The following is a 14,124-nucleotide window of genomic DNA, read 5'->3' as shown; positions in this document are numbered from 1 at the left end:
TCAGTTCTAATGTCTCCTCTTTGATTTGTGTGTTGTTTTGTTTTTTTGTGGTTTTTTTTTTTTTTTCGGGGGGGTGGCCTCTCACTCTAATCTGTAAATTTCTCTCTAATAAAAAGATTTTCCTTCTGTATCTGTTTGCAAATGTGGGACCTTCTCCAGGATTTATGCCTAGGTATACAATGGCTGGAATGTAAGATATATGGTCATATAACTTTACCAAATTGCTTTCCAAAATGTAAAAGGGTATGCTTCTGTTCCTCCGCTCCCAGCTTTTGTGCCATCCATTTTCTTCTACATATGTTATAAACTGCAAAGTACAGTATTATTACGTTTTGGTTTGAATAGGCAGTTATCTTTCAAAGAGGTTTTAAAATGAGGAAAATAGCTCTTACATATCTCTGGTGCTCTTTATTCCTTTGTGTAGATTAACATTTCCATCTGCTATTGTGTTCCTTTTACCTATACCCCTCTGTCGAATATTCCTTGTAGTGCACATATGGTAGGGACCATTGCTCCCAGTTTTTAATGTCGAAAAGGTCTTTATCTTTGTGACTGATACATTTTTAAAAATATTTTTTATTGATTTCAGAGAGGAAGGGAGGAGAGAGAGAGAGAAAAACATCAATGAGAGAGACACATTGATTGGCTGTCTTCTGTACGCCAGAGCGAGCCCACAACCCAGGCACATGCCCTGACCGGGAATCAAACCTCTTGGTCCACGGGACAATGCTTAATCTACTAAGCCACACCAGCCGGGCATGTTAGGTACATTTTTTTTAATATCCCTCTTTTAGCTAAGTGGCCTTTTCTCAAAAAGTGAACAAACTTCAGTTTTTGCTGAAAAGCTTCAGGTATTATTATTGTTGTTAACTCTGTGTTATTTATCTCTACGTGTTATTTATAATTATTTGATCATTGGATCAATGTGTTACTTAATTATTTAAGTTCAGTTATTACTAAGGAAAACAAAACCCCCAGGCCTGATGAACTGACCAGAATCAAGTCATATGGCAATATGACTCATACTTCAGCTTGGCTCCGAGGACAGTGCCTGCTAAGCACTCTTGGAATTTTTCATCCATTTCCTGGTTCTGAGTTGCATTGAACAGATTTTTCCAATCACCAACTTCACCTACAGCACACAAAAAAACAGTAGACCCAGACACCTGTTAGAATATTTTTCAGTTTGCCATTTTTCATTGTAGTGTTTCACTTTGAAATGTGATATGACCATATACCTTATAACCCAGCAATTATACACCAAGGCATAAATCCTGGAGAAATGGACACATGAAAAAAATTAGACAGTCTTGAAAACAAATGTAGCCCTAGCTGGTTTGGTTCAGTGGCTAGAACGTCAGCCTGCGGACTGGAGGGTCCCAGGTTCAATACCAGTCAAGGGCACAATCCCCAGTAGGGGGCATGCAGGAGGCAGCTGATCAATAACTCTCATTCTTGATGTTTTTATCACTCTCCCTTCCTCTATGAAATAATATATATATATATATATATATATATATATGCACACACACACACACACACACACACACACACACACACTAGAGGCATGGTGCACAAAATTTGTGCACTGAGGGGGTGTCCCTCAGCCTGGCCTGTGCTCTCTCGAAGTCCGGGACCCCTTGCTCCTTAGTGCTGCTGCGGAGGCAGGAGAGGCTTCTGCCACCACTGCTGCACTTACCAGCTGTGAGCCCTGCTTCTGGCTGAGCAGCCCGCCCCTTGTGGGAGTGCACTGACCACCAGGGCGCAGCTCTTGTTTTGAGTGTCTTCCCCCTACTTCCTCAAGAGCCAGTTTTTCCTCTCTAAAGTACTTTAAATAAATTCAATAGCCTTGAGAAGTTAACATTTTACAGCAAGTTTTGGTTAAGACCTCAGATTCTGAATATTTTGCAAAAGGCGATTATTTGCCTGGGATTAGGATATGTTTTTCTTATTTGCTTTTAAAAGTAAAGGAAGTTGCCCTGACCAGTTTGGTTCAACTTGTTTGATCATCAGCAGTTTGATTCCTTTAGGAGGCAGCCAATCAATGTTTCTCTCCCTCTCCCTTCCTCTCTCCCTAAAAATCAATAAAAATAAGCTATATATATATATATATATATATATATATATATATATATATATATATATATATATATTTCATAGTAAAGGAAGTTACTTCTTCCTTTAGAATCTTTTGATCATTTGGGTTGAAGTTATTAGTTCTTTGTTGCATAAGCCATTGAAATTTATCCTCATAAAAAGGGTTTAAAGACATGAGGAAATGCTTAGATATATGAAGGGAATAAAATAAAACACAAAACTGTTTACAAATGTCATCGACTATATAAAACATCACAGAATAAAGCTGGGAGAAACATGCCAAAACATTAAACCTTCCCGGTGAGAGAAATAGGAATAACTTTTAATGCTTTTACACATATTTCAGTGCTTTCTGAATTTTCAACAGAAATATTATTAAAAATCTTGGTATTAGGTTATTTATTTTAGTATTTTTCTATTCTGAATGGTATTTGATTAACAATGTATAGAAAGGTTGCATCTCTCTCCTCCTTAAAACTAATAAGACTGAGCATAAAAATCAGGGCTACTGTCAGGAATCATAATGAGATCAGTTTTACAATCAATGTTCCATTCACAATGGATTTTAAAAATAGGCCTTCGCTTGAGAAAGTGTTGTTAAGTTAAGCAGACCTAAGGTCAAATCCTGACTCCATCATTTATTAGCTTTGTGACAATGACAAATTACTATCTCTGCGAATGGTGCCCATGTTGTAAAATTAAGGATGAAATATTTTATTTTATTTTATTTTTGCTATGAAATTTAAGCCCATCAAGGGTCTAACCATCAAGGGTCTAGATTCTAATGCATGATGGATGCCCCATAATTGATAGCTGCTGTGGTTATATGGGCTGCCTCTAAATCACATGATACTTTCAATACATATGCAATAAAGTAAAACCGGCAATCCCTAAGCTATCCTATCGTAAGTTTCCATAAGCAATTAGAATGCCATCATGAAATTTAGTAAAATCATCAGTGCCAGAGACAAGGCGTTGCCTATTCAATACTCATTTTCTTCTTCTTCCTTATTAACAAAACCCTCATTTTCATTGGGTAATCATGTGCCCACCTGAAAAAAAAAGTCACATTTCCCAGCCAACAAGCGCAGTGAGAGTCCGCCAACAAGAAGTCACAGAGCAATGCTTCCAGCAAAGCCCGTGAAAGGGGTCTCACTGAGCTAACACACATGGCTTTGTCTCTTGCCTTTCCCTTTTTATTGTCATAAAATAATCCTTCCATTTTAATGTAGTGATGGAGCTCTGGCTGCTCCCTCGTCATCACACAAGGTGACGAGCAGACAGGTGGGAGGAACTCGGTCCTCAACTAAGAGACACCGGGAGCTGCCGGTTCCAGCTCTGACCCGTGGCCAGTCTTCTTCTTGAGAAAAAAACAACCTGCGTCATTTAAGATCCAGTGACAGGGGTCGCCGGCTCCGTACAGATGGACGGACGGACGGACGTCCTGGACACCACCGCCACCTTACCTTTGCGGAACAGGAAGGGGCCCACGGCCCCGTGCGTGTGCGGGGCCTTCGCTCGCATTGCCGGGAAGGTGCTCTGAGCAGAGATGGTTTGAATCTGCTCCCCCGTGAGAGAGAGCCCAAGGAACTCCGCGATTTGTTTTATTCCGGCGGCCAGATTCTAAAAACAAAAATGTAAAGGATCACCTTCTTTCTCTGGGAATTGTGCCGGGAGCAAAGACGGGTTTCTGGATTTATGAAGCCTGTTAAGCTCATCTATCTCTGTCTACTTAGATTTACTTGGATACCTCTGTATAAATATCGAGATATCCTTAGAAGATAGTCTGTATTGGTTTCACTTTATGGTTTTAATTTAGAATTCTTATTCAACTATTTCAGATATAATTAATGATATTAAGTATTAATTAATACAGTAGACTTTTATCTAAAATGAGTCTTTATTATTATTATTGTTGTTGTTGTTAACCCTCACCCAAGGATGTTTTTCCATTGATTTTTAGCGAGAATGGGGAAAAAAAAAAAAGAGGGAAATTCAGAAACATCAAAGTGAGAGAAACACATCGATTGGCTGCCTCCTGCACACATCCATCCAGGGCTCTGGAGCCTGCAACTGAGGCACATGCCCTTGACCGCAATGGAACCTGGGGCCCTTTAGTCCGCAGGCCCATGCTCTATCCACTGAGCCAGCCTGGCCAGGGCTGATTCTCCTCTTCGTATCCACCTAGAAGTAAACCACTTCTCATCGCCTCCGCTGCTTCTGGCCTGAGCCACCATCTTCCCTCGGCTGCACTCCTTCCTACAGGAGCCGTCTCTCCAGTCTGTTCTCACTCCAGCCAGAACGATCCTATGAAACCATGTCCACTGCTATCACATGTCGGCTGGAATCCCACCTTGGCTTTCTATTTCACTCAGAGTGAAAGCCAAGTGATTTCAATGAACTGCCACGCCATTCCTCACACTCCTCACCACAGGTTCACCTCTCCTGGCCCAGCACGCCTGCCTGCTTCCTGTCCCTGCAGCACCAGGAGCTCCTGCCTCAGGGCCTTTGCTTCAGTCCATTCTCTCTGCCTGGGAAGCTCTGGCCCCAGGTACCCACACGGCTCATTCCTTCACTACCTTCAGATCTTTGCTTAAATCCCACCCTCTCCATGACCATCCCATTTTATACTGGGATTTGTCTCGCATCCCAATTCCCTATCCTCAGGCATCCAGTTTTTTCTTAGTCAGCTATGCCATGTCCTTTTCCTCACATATTACACACATTTTTATTTTTATTGGTTATTACTCATCATTCTGTCTTCTTGCCTTCTCGGGGAGAATGTGAGCTTCTCCAGGGCAGTGAGCTTTGTCTGGTCTGCGCACTGATGTATCCCAAGGGCCTAGAACAGTGGTCGGCAAACTCATTGGTCAACAGAGCGGCAAACTGCGGCTTGTGAGCCGCATGTGGCTCGTGAGCCACAGTTTGCCAACCACTGGCCTAGAACAATGCTGAGCACTCACTTTTTGTGAATAAATAAGTGGAATGCATGTTCAATTAAATCTCAGTTAAGACCTACCCATTGTTTTTCTCATTCCTAATTTGGACCATCTATCATAAAAGGAAAATAAAGCAGCACCTGTTAGTTACAAATTGCTAAGCATTATTTTATTTATATTAAATAATCAACCTAAGCACTTATGTGTTGTTTGTTTTCCCTAACAGCATACACACATCTGAATATTCTTCTTTCTTTTTCATTGAATACAATATGTGTTCATACATCCAGACATTATAACTAAGTGTTCCATGTTGTAGTTGATAGTAAATCTTTCAGTAGAATGTAAACAATCTCACCTCTTTCAGGTCCTCATATAATATGAACTGAACATTTTCATTATCAAGATGTTTGTTCCAATTAATTGCAAAATCAAAATAGCTTCCCCAAGAAACTAAAAACACAAGAAAAAAATATCAAGGAATTTAAAATAACGGAGGTTAAAATATGAACTATATTTGAATGAGCTCAAAACAAGATGTTTATGTTATTATAAATCCCTGCTCCAAAAGGACTGGCACAGCCAGTCTTATTAGATATTTGTTCATTTTATTTTCATAAATAACAACACAACTAAGCAAGTTGTAAAACGGCTTGATAAAAACTGCAAGACATTCATGAATATTTAGGTGAACAAAATAATTCAGAAACAGTGATTGATACATGAAAACTGACAGATATAATGCCAGAAACAAATGATGAGACAGATATTATCTAGGTCAGTGTTGTCCAGTTAAGTAGCCACATTAAGAAAAACAAAAAGAAATAGGTGGACTTAATGTTAATATTTTATTTTATTTAACCCAGTATACCCCAAAATAGTATTACTTCATCATGTAATTGGATATAAACATTATTAATGAAGCATTACATACTACTTTTGTATTTTAAGTCTTCGAAGCCAGAATACTAAGTTTATATCAGAATCACTGGATGTGTGTTTAGACTTCATAAAACGTACAGTTGGAAAACAGAGCCACTACTGAAAGAAGGCATTAATTAATCTGCTAATAATGGCTGTGTGACCTCTCTATGCCTCTATTTCTTTCTCCATTAAATGGGGGTAATAATGGTTTTTTCCATATAGGGGTCTGATGAGGATTAGGGGTAAATAACGGGTGTTAATGAGAGCATGTAGTGCCTGGCAGTAGTCACTGCTAAGGAAGTGGTAGCTATTTTATCTAATAGTAATCACTATTTCATTTAAAAGTTAATTTTGGCTTCTGGATCCGACTTCATCTCCTTTGTTTCTTTACCCTAAAACACATTTGAATTTTCGTATTTATGAGATCATCTGTCAAAGTAAGAAGAATGGTTTTACCAACAGCCATACCTTGTCCTCTCATGAATTGTCTGAAGAATTCATCCCAGGAGCCATAGCTTGGAATATCAGGGACATCATTGTGGAAATGGAAAAAAGATACTGCGGTATCTTTAGGATTTCGAAATATCACCAGTATCTAGGGAGACAAAAAACAACAACAACAACAAAAAGGGATTATTAATCAATTAACCCAAGTTAATTGATTTAGGTCTATGTTTTGAAGTTTGGAAAAGTGAAAAGGGTGGGCAAAATCATGTGTCCCTTTGTTAATATGTAGAGAAAGAATGATGGTAAAAAACTGAGAAATTTGAGGTGACAGATGGGAAAGTCTTGGGAGAGGGGAGAAAAGAGGAAAAAGATCATTGATGTTGTAGGAGGAGATTTTTGCTAATGACGTTTAGACAGTAAAGAGGGATACATAGAAAATATAAAAAGGGAATAAAGAGTAAGCTCACAAGCGCATGAGCTAACACATGTGTCAAACACAAGGCCCGCGGGCCAAATCCAGCCCGCCAGGCCTTGCAATGTGGCCCGCACCGAGCTGTCATCACTGCACTCCGATGTCAGTTTATGACATTATCAGTTTATGACTGTTCAGTAAACCATTCGGCCCGCGATTTAGGCTGGATTTTAGATTTTGGCCCCTTCTCTGATTGAGTTCGACACCCCTAAGAGGTGAAACCCTCCAGCAAAGTAAATATTAAGAGTTTGGTGTCAGAAGATCAAAGAATGGCAGGCCCATTCTCCAGCCCAGGTGTGATGGGCGATGTAGATGCAGCAGAACCTCTGACTTCTCATGGCATGCCTACCTTCTCTGATGAGGAACGAATTTGTCCTTTTGAATGAAAAGTGTGAAATAAACATTGTAAAGAGTGAATTGAAACCCAAGGGGACCAACAGGTTGCAGGAGAATATCTGGCTGCTCTAAGTGAATTTAGTTAGGCTTTCTGGCCTAACGAATCCCATTTCAACAACTGAGGAAATTGCCTAAACCGGTTTGGCTCAGTGGATAGAGCTTTGGCCTGCGGACTGAAAGATCCTGGGTTCAATTCCGGTCAAGGGCATGTACCTTGGTTGCATGCACATTCCCAGTAGGGGGCGTGCAAGAGACAGCTGATCGATGACTCTCTTGTTTCTGACTATCTCTTTCCCCTCCTCTCTATAAAAAAATCAAATATATATATATATATAACTGAGGAAATTGAAGAACACAGTATTGAGCACTGTCAATGGACACCGAGGAATCTGAGATAACATACAAAAGCTCCTGAAGACTAGAAATTGGCAGAAATTGTGCCAGGTTCAGAAAGGAGGCAAGCATGGATTGGCAAGCTGCGGATTTGTGAACCTGCCTTCCATTAGGAGGAAGTTTTCTAGAATTGACCAAATAGATTATTTGGGATCACTTAGAAGAAGTAAACCACTAGGGGGCACCATGTGTTCTCTTACTTAGAGGAATGGTTGGCAAACTGTGGCTCAAGAGCCACGTGTGGCTCTTTGGCCCCTTGATTGTGGCTCTTCCACAAAACACCACAGCCTGGGTGAGTCTATTTTTAAGAAGTGGCGTCAGAAGAAGTTTCAGTTTAAAAAACTTGGCTCTCCAAAGAAATGTCAATCATTGTCCTGTGGATATTTAGCTCTGTTGGCTAATGAGTTTGCCGACCATGTCTTAGAACAAGTCCTTGTTGACTAACACTAAGCTTTTCTTAGACAGTTTCTAAATTAGTAATTTGTTGCTAATTACTTCTTCTACAAAATGGAAGATTGTAAGCTGGAAGCAGAAGCAATTAAGTACATAGAACTCATGTGAAAGGAGGCTAACTAATTAAGGTAAACAGGCCAGGACAGGTTTTGAGGCATTCCCACTGTCTTGACCAGACCATCGTCGTTTTAATGGGTGATTAGGTAAAGATGTAGATGACATGAAACTGAGAGGGAATCAGGATCAAACGCATGTCAAACACATGGAACCATGGGCCCCATGCCTCATTTATTTGGCCCGTGTTAGCTTTTGAGTTTGACTTTGCTTGGTCTAAAGAAATACAGGATACAACTGAATAGAGATAAATAACCTGGGGTCTATACATTTCACTTACCCTTGCCCCCAATCCAAATACAACTGATTTTTGTCACTTGAGGGTGTTATATTCGGGGCTTTGGCTAACATTTATTAGCTTCCCTGGCTTGTAGCAGCTTATGATTTTACAAAGCCATAAATGTGAACGGTGAAGGCCAGCTGGATGTGGACAAATCCCCGGCATCAATCAATTCCCTGGGCTCTCTCTTTTCTTGCCCGTGTATTCTTGTGACAGTGAAACTGTTTCTCTCCAAATGTTTTATGAATCATAACCCAGGCAGCCACTCACTGGAATTCAAACACCTGGTGATGATTGGAGTAGATGACCTTTTTTGTGTTTGTTTTCTAAATATATTTTTATTGATTTCAGAGAAGACGGGAGAGGAAGAGAGAGCTAGAAACATCAATGAGAGAGAATCATTGATTGACTGCCTCCTGCACTCCCCCTACTGTGGCCCACAACCCGGGAATGTGGCCTTGACCAGAATCGAACCTGGGACCCTTCAATCCCCAAGCCAATGCTCTATCCATTGAGCCAAACTGGCTAGGGCGGAGAAGACGACCTTTAAGGTATTTTCCAGTTCTAAGTTCCTAGGATCCTGTGCCCTGGCTACCCTAGTGATTTCTTCCCTCCTCCAGTATTTCCCCTGTTTCCTGTTACCTTTGCAGTTAGCTGTTTCCCTCCTCCCACTCTCTTTGTATTACTGCCCTATCCTCTTATTCTTACTTGTTTTTAATTAATTTTCATTGTTGCTCCTGAGACAGAGAAAAGAGGCACCAGAAATAAGGAATTGGGGAGAGTCAGGTGAAAACAAAAAGGTTTGGGTAAAAACTAATGATTATAAGAATAGATCCATACTGTTGAACAAAACAAAGTTTTTTTTTTTAAACAAAAAAGAGTAGCCAAAACACCTATAGTAATGTGTGCATGACATGACGTTTGCTATTACATATGAAACTCAGAAATAAAATCGCTTCAGACTTTAGGTAACTAGTGCTCACCAGTTAGACCCAAAGGAACCCTTTTTGCTCATCTTCCCAGGTTGTATTCTTCTGTTAAACACTAAATATCCTAGTGGGGTTCTGAAATCTCTTCACTATAAAACGTATATGTTTTATGTCCTAGCTGAAAATTCCTTTGATCTATGCAACTACAACAGATATATCTGAGGAAAGAAACAACAAAAGAAGTGCCTAAATCTCGGTGTCATTTATTAAAATTCTACGATGAGTAACAACGTCCTCATATAGCTCAGAAAGCCAATAGCTACACATTAAAAACTTCCAACTGGAATGCCGGTTGGGAAGGACACTCACCTTAGCTTTATTCTTGAAGATGGACCCAGGGAGTTTGTCATAATGGAGATGAGTTGCCAGAATCCTTGGTGATGGAAACTGTTTCATTCTCTTAAAAATATAAACAATCAAAAGGAAAAAATAAAAAATAAAAATATAAAAATATATACAATCAGGTGAAAGCGCATGCACGTGTGTGTGTGTGTGTGTGTGTGTGTGTGTTTGTGTGTTTGTGTGTATAGTGAATCACTCCTAAACTTAGTGAGTGTCTGATAGTAATTTTAAGCATCACTATTACTGTGTCTTCTCCTCTTTTTTTAAAAAAAATATTCTATTGATATTTTACAGAGAGGAAGAGAGAGGGATATAGAGTTAGAAACATCGATGAGAGAGAATCATCTATCAGCTGCCTCTTCCACACACCCTACTAGGGATGTGCCCGCGACCAAGGTACATGCCCTTGACCGAAATTGAACCTGGTACCTTTCAATCTGCAGGCCGACACTCTATCTATTGTTTTTTTTTTTTTTTTTTTTTACATGTCTATTTCCTTTGTGTGAATGAGGAGTGGAGAATCAGAACAGAATAAATAGTTAAAATCTTCCTTTTGAACTTCCTTGTTGGGTACTGCATATCATTTTTTTTTAATTTACCTTTTCTGACAATCATACCAAATATTCTGTTCAAGAATGCTCATAATCTGCAATCCACTCTTTCCCTGAATTCGTATCTTTTCTACATTCAATAGAATGGGTCCAAGTGGTGATTGGTAGTCATAATACTTGACTTACAATAATTGCTCTTTTTAGACTCGGACGTAATTTTAGGTTCATTCACAATAATCCTCTCAGGTAGATATGGTAACCCTCCTTTTAGAGATTAACCACAGGCTTTGAGGTTTTCAGCTCTTTGTGAAGAATCAGACAGGTGGTAATTTTCAGATTAAGTTATAGAGTCCTTTTTTCCACCATAAAGACAAGTGGGAAATGGTAAAGTTCCTAAGAGGATTAGAAAAATACCCAAGGGGAAAGTGGGAGGTAATTCTAACAAAACTAGATAAGCATATAATAATATGTTCATGAAAATGTGATATAACCTAACAGTAAGCAATGTAAAGACTGGATATATCCACGTCTCATTTAAGAAAAATACATGTGTTTTAGAAAAGTGTTCTGTAAAGTGAATATCTTTCATGTGGAGTTCTATGCAAGTTGCATAGAAAAATATTTTTGTTCTTACATATGATGAAATTACAAAAATACAAAAAAATGTTTTTAAAATTATCTGGAGGAAAAAAATAAATAAACATTTCTGATAAGTTACAGATATTCAAAACCCAAATACCATACAGAGTTAAGACATTTTCCAGAAACCCTGGAGCTACAACCACGTGTCTCACTTACCTTATAAAAAACATTTTCATGTTAATTCAGATGTTCTTAGAAGACTTCCTTTTTACGGAAGCTTTCCTGATTTTTTAAAAATAAGCTGGCTATCCTGTATAGACTAGGTTAACAACTCAAATCAGAAAACTTGGGTTCAAATCTTAGCTCTGCCATTTATTACCTCCTTGATCTTGGGCAAGTCTCTACACTGTTATCCTCTGTAACATGGTGATAGGGTTATTCTGTAATAAAATGAGATAATCCCTGAAAAGTGTTGGGGATATGGTAAGCACACAATAAGTTGCAATCATTATTAGTATTGTACGTTCTGAACTCAAAACTAAAAAATCCCCCAAACAGAAGAAATCTTTCTTTGTAAAGGCTGTTTTAATACTAACCTGAAATTTTTCTGGGTCCCCACATTCAAGAATTGGGAATTCTGGATACTCATACTTTTTTTTAGAATCAGCAAATATTAATTCACTAATGATGTGAAGAATCCAATTTGAACCTGTAAGGAAAATCAGACAAAGTTCACTAAAGAGGCTTGATATATAGTCAAGGCATGTTACTTAGCGTATACATCATAAAAAGTAAAATCAATTCCCATTCCCTGATGGGTACAGTTGGTTCTTTTGTGTTTAAAATAACCTGGGGTGTGGCAAGAAACAAGGGTTTGTGGAAAACAGTATTTCCTTACATTAAAATAAAATTCAACTTATTTCTCAAATTTCTTCTTTCACCTGAGACAGTCCTTCTTTTTCTAATTATAACATGTTCATTATAGAAAAATTGTATGCTGTGGCAATGATTGCTTTTATATGTCTATGCTATTTTATCTTATATTAATGAATGTTTTCAATAGGAATACATAGCTGATTTTATAAAACCCCAGCATCAGTCAAGGGAAAGAAAAATGTTAAACGAGTGAGGTCGGCTTTAATAGACAGAGACCAAATAACAGATAAAAGAATCCAAGGTTGACTGGGTAAAATAAAATAATTTGGACTCTTCATGTCTTATTGTCCACCGATGAAAAGCCATGGTAAAACTGGTTTGAGGAACTGGAGGGTTGGTGCTTAGTCCTGAAAGAGAACCCATTCCAGGGAAATCATTACCTAAATTATGGACGTGGCCATGGCGTTTCTTCAGGCAACAATCAAGATGAAAAACCTCTACTGCCTTCAGTGCTCCATGGCCACCAGACCTTCCTGCACTCCCCTCTGTGCATCTCTCTCCTTCTGCACCCACCAGCCGCCACGTTCATCTCACACACCCCTCCCTCCTCAGACACCGTGGTCTCCAAACAGAGCAGTGTCAGTGACTGACTTTGCAGCCTGTGCTGGGACCCAGCCTGGCCACCTCCTCCCTGGGTCTGGCTGGCTTCTCCCACCTTGGCCTTGCACCCAGCCCTGCCCACGCCCCGGGAGGAGGTGAACGTGAGCTGTCACTTATTACCACACTTTGGGTAAGAGGCCAGCACGATGTCATCGCTCCTGGCTTCAAAGCTGCCCAAGGCGTGGAAGGTTTCTGAGGAGCACATGGTGACGGGGTAAGGAACTCCCTGGTGGGTGAAGAACAAGCGAGAGAGCGCCGTTTCTTTAGATTTTCCCAAAGCTTCGTCGATGTAGTCGATAAATTTCGACTTGTGGGCCATGCTGGGTGCCTGTTCGTGCAGCTGCTCTCCAGGGGCAGCGGTGGCTTTTAAGGGAGCTGTGCAGGAGGCGGGATACATGGCTCCTCCCTGTCACAGGAGAAGGGAGTCATTTCATTCCCACCCAGCACCCCTCCCCGAGCCTTTTGAATACTTACCTGTGACAAAAGGCAAACCCCAGGTGCAAAACAACTGAGGATCACAGAATATTACCCAAAGGGTTGATTATATTACCATTATAGACACAATGAAGGCAAGAATGGGATCTGTAAATAGACAATGATATATATTAAATACCCAACAAATAATTATTTAATTGAATCAGGTATACAATTGTCTTTCTTTGTTTAATATATTTTATTGATTTTTTTTTTTTACAGAGAGGAAGGGAGAGGGAGAGTTAGAAACATTGATGAGAGAGAAACATCCATCAGCTGCCTCCTGCACACCCCCTACTGGGGATGTGCCCACAACCAAGGTACATGCCCTTGACCGGAATCGAACCTGGGACCCTTCATTCCTCAGGCCAATGCTCTATCACTGAGCCAAAGAGGTCAGGGCCGCCGCTGCATTCTTGGTGCTTCTTCATGTGCTACAAGAAACAAGGCCATGGGACTTTTCACACAAACAGACAACAAACCCAAAGCTCTTACCTTCTGAGGAGAGATATTTTTATGACCACAAGGGAAATACGTTTCCTGGGTTCTAGAAGCCTTTATTTAATAACGGCATTTTGGGAAATCACTGTGTCAAATGTACACAGCAATTGTGAAATGCCTTCCAGTTTCAGAAATGCAAGCCCATGAAAACACATGCATCATAGAATGGTGGAAACTTTATGTCAACAGAAAGTTATCTTACTGAGGCAGTCAGTGGTGACTGTGGGAGGGCAACTTTTAACCTCCATTTCTTAAAAAAATGATTGTATCGTTGAGAGTATTATAAATGTGCCCCATGCCAAAACCAGTTTGGCTCAGTGGGTAGAGTGTTGGCCTGTGGACTGAGGGGTCCCAGGTTCGATTCCGGTCAAGGGCATGTACCTTGGTTGCGGGCACATCCCCAGTGGGGGGTGTGCAGGAGGCAGCTGATCGATGATTCTCTCTCATCGATGTTTCTAGCTCTCTATCCCTCTCTCTTCCTCTCTGTAAAAATATCATAAAATGTATATTTAAAAAATAAATGTGCCCCATTTCTCTCCTTTGCTCCCCTCCACCCACCTCCCCTCCCATCTCAGGCCTTCACCTCTGTTGTCTGTATCCATGGGCAATGCATGTGCTTATCCATCCTTTAGTT

At 40.0% G+C, this 14,124-nt stretch overlaps 1 protein-coding gene across 1 annotated transcript; it reads right to left on the bottom strand.

Moving 5' to 3' along the window:
* Positions 1–400: 400 nt before the first annotated feature.
* On the bottom strand, positions 401–12,882 carry SULT6B1 (sulfotransferase family 6B member 1). Its single transcript, XM_084900636.1, has 7 exons — positions 12,636–12,882; positions 11,576–11,688; positions 9,814–9,903; positions 6,429–6,555; positions 5,395–5,489; positions 3,564–3,720; positions 401–1,132 (listed from the first exon to the last, which is right to left on the bottom strand). The coding sequence occupies exons 1-7, from the start codon at positions 12,832–12,834 to the stop codon at positions 999–1,001; spliced, it is 915 nt and encodes a 304-aa protein (XP_084756762.1). The 5' UTR covers positions 12,835–12,882; the 3' UTR covers positions 401–998.
* Between the last annotated feature and the right edge of the window lie 1,242 nt (positions 12,883–14,124).

This window comes from Pipistrellus hanaki (genome assembly GCF_964339955.1).
Source record: "Pipistrellus hanaki genome assembly, chromosome: 12".
NCBI lineage: Eukaryota > Metazoa > Chordata > Mammalia > Chiroptera > Vespertilionidae > Pipistrellus > Pipistrellus hanaki.
This window is presented reverse-complemented; position numbering and strand designations above follow the sequence as displayed.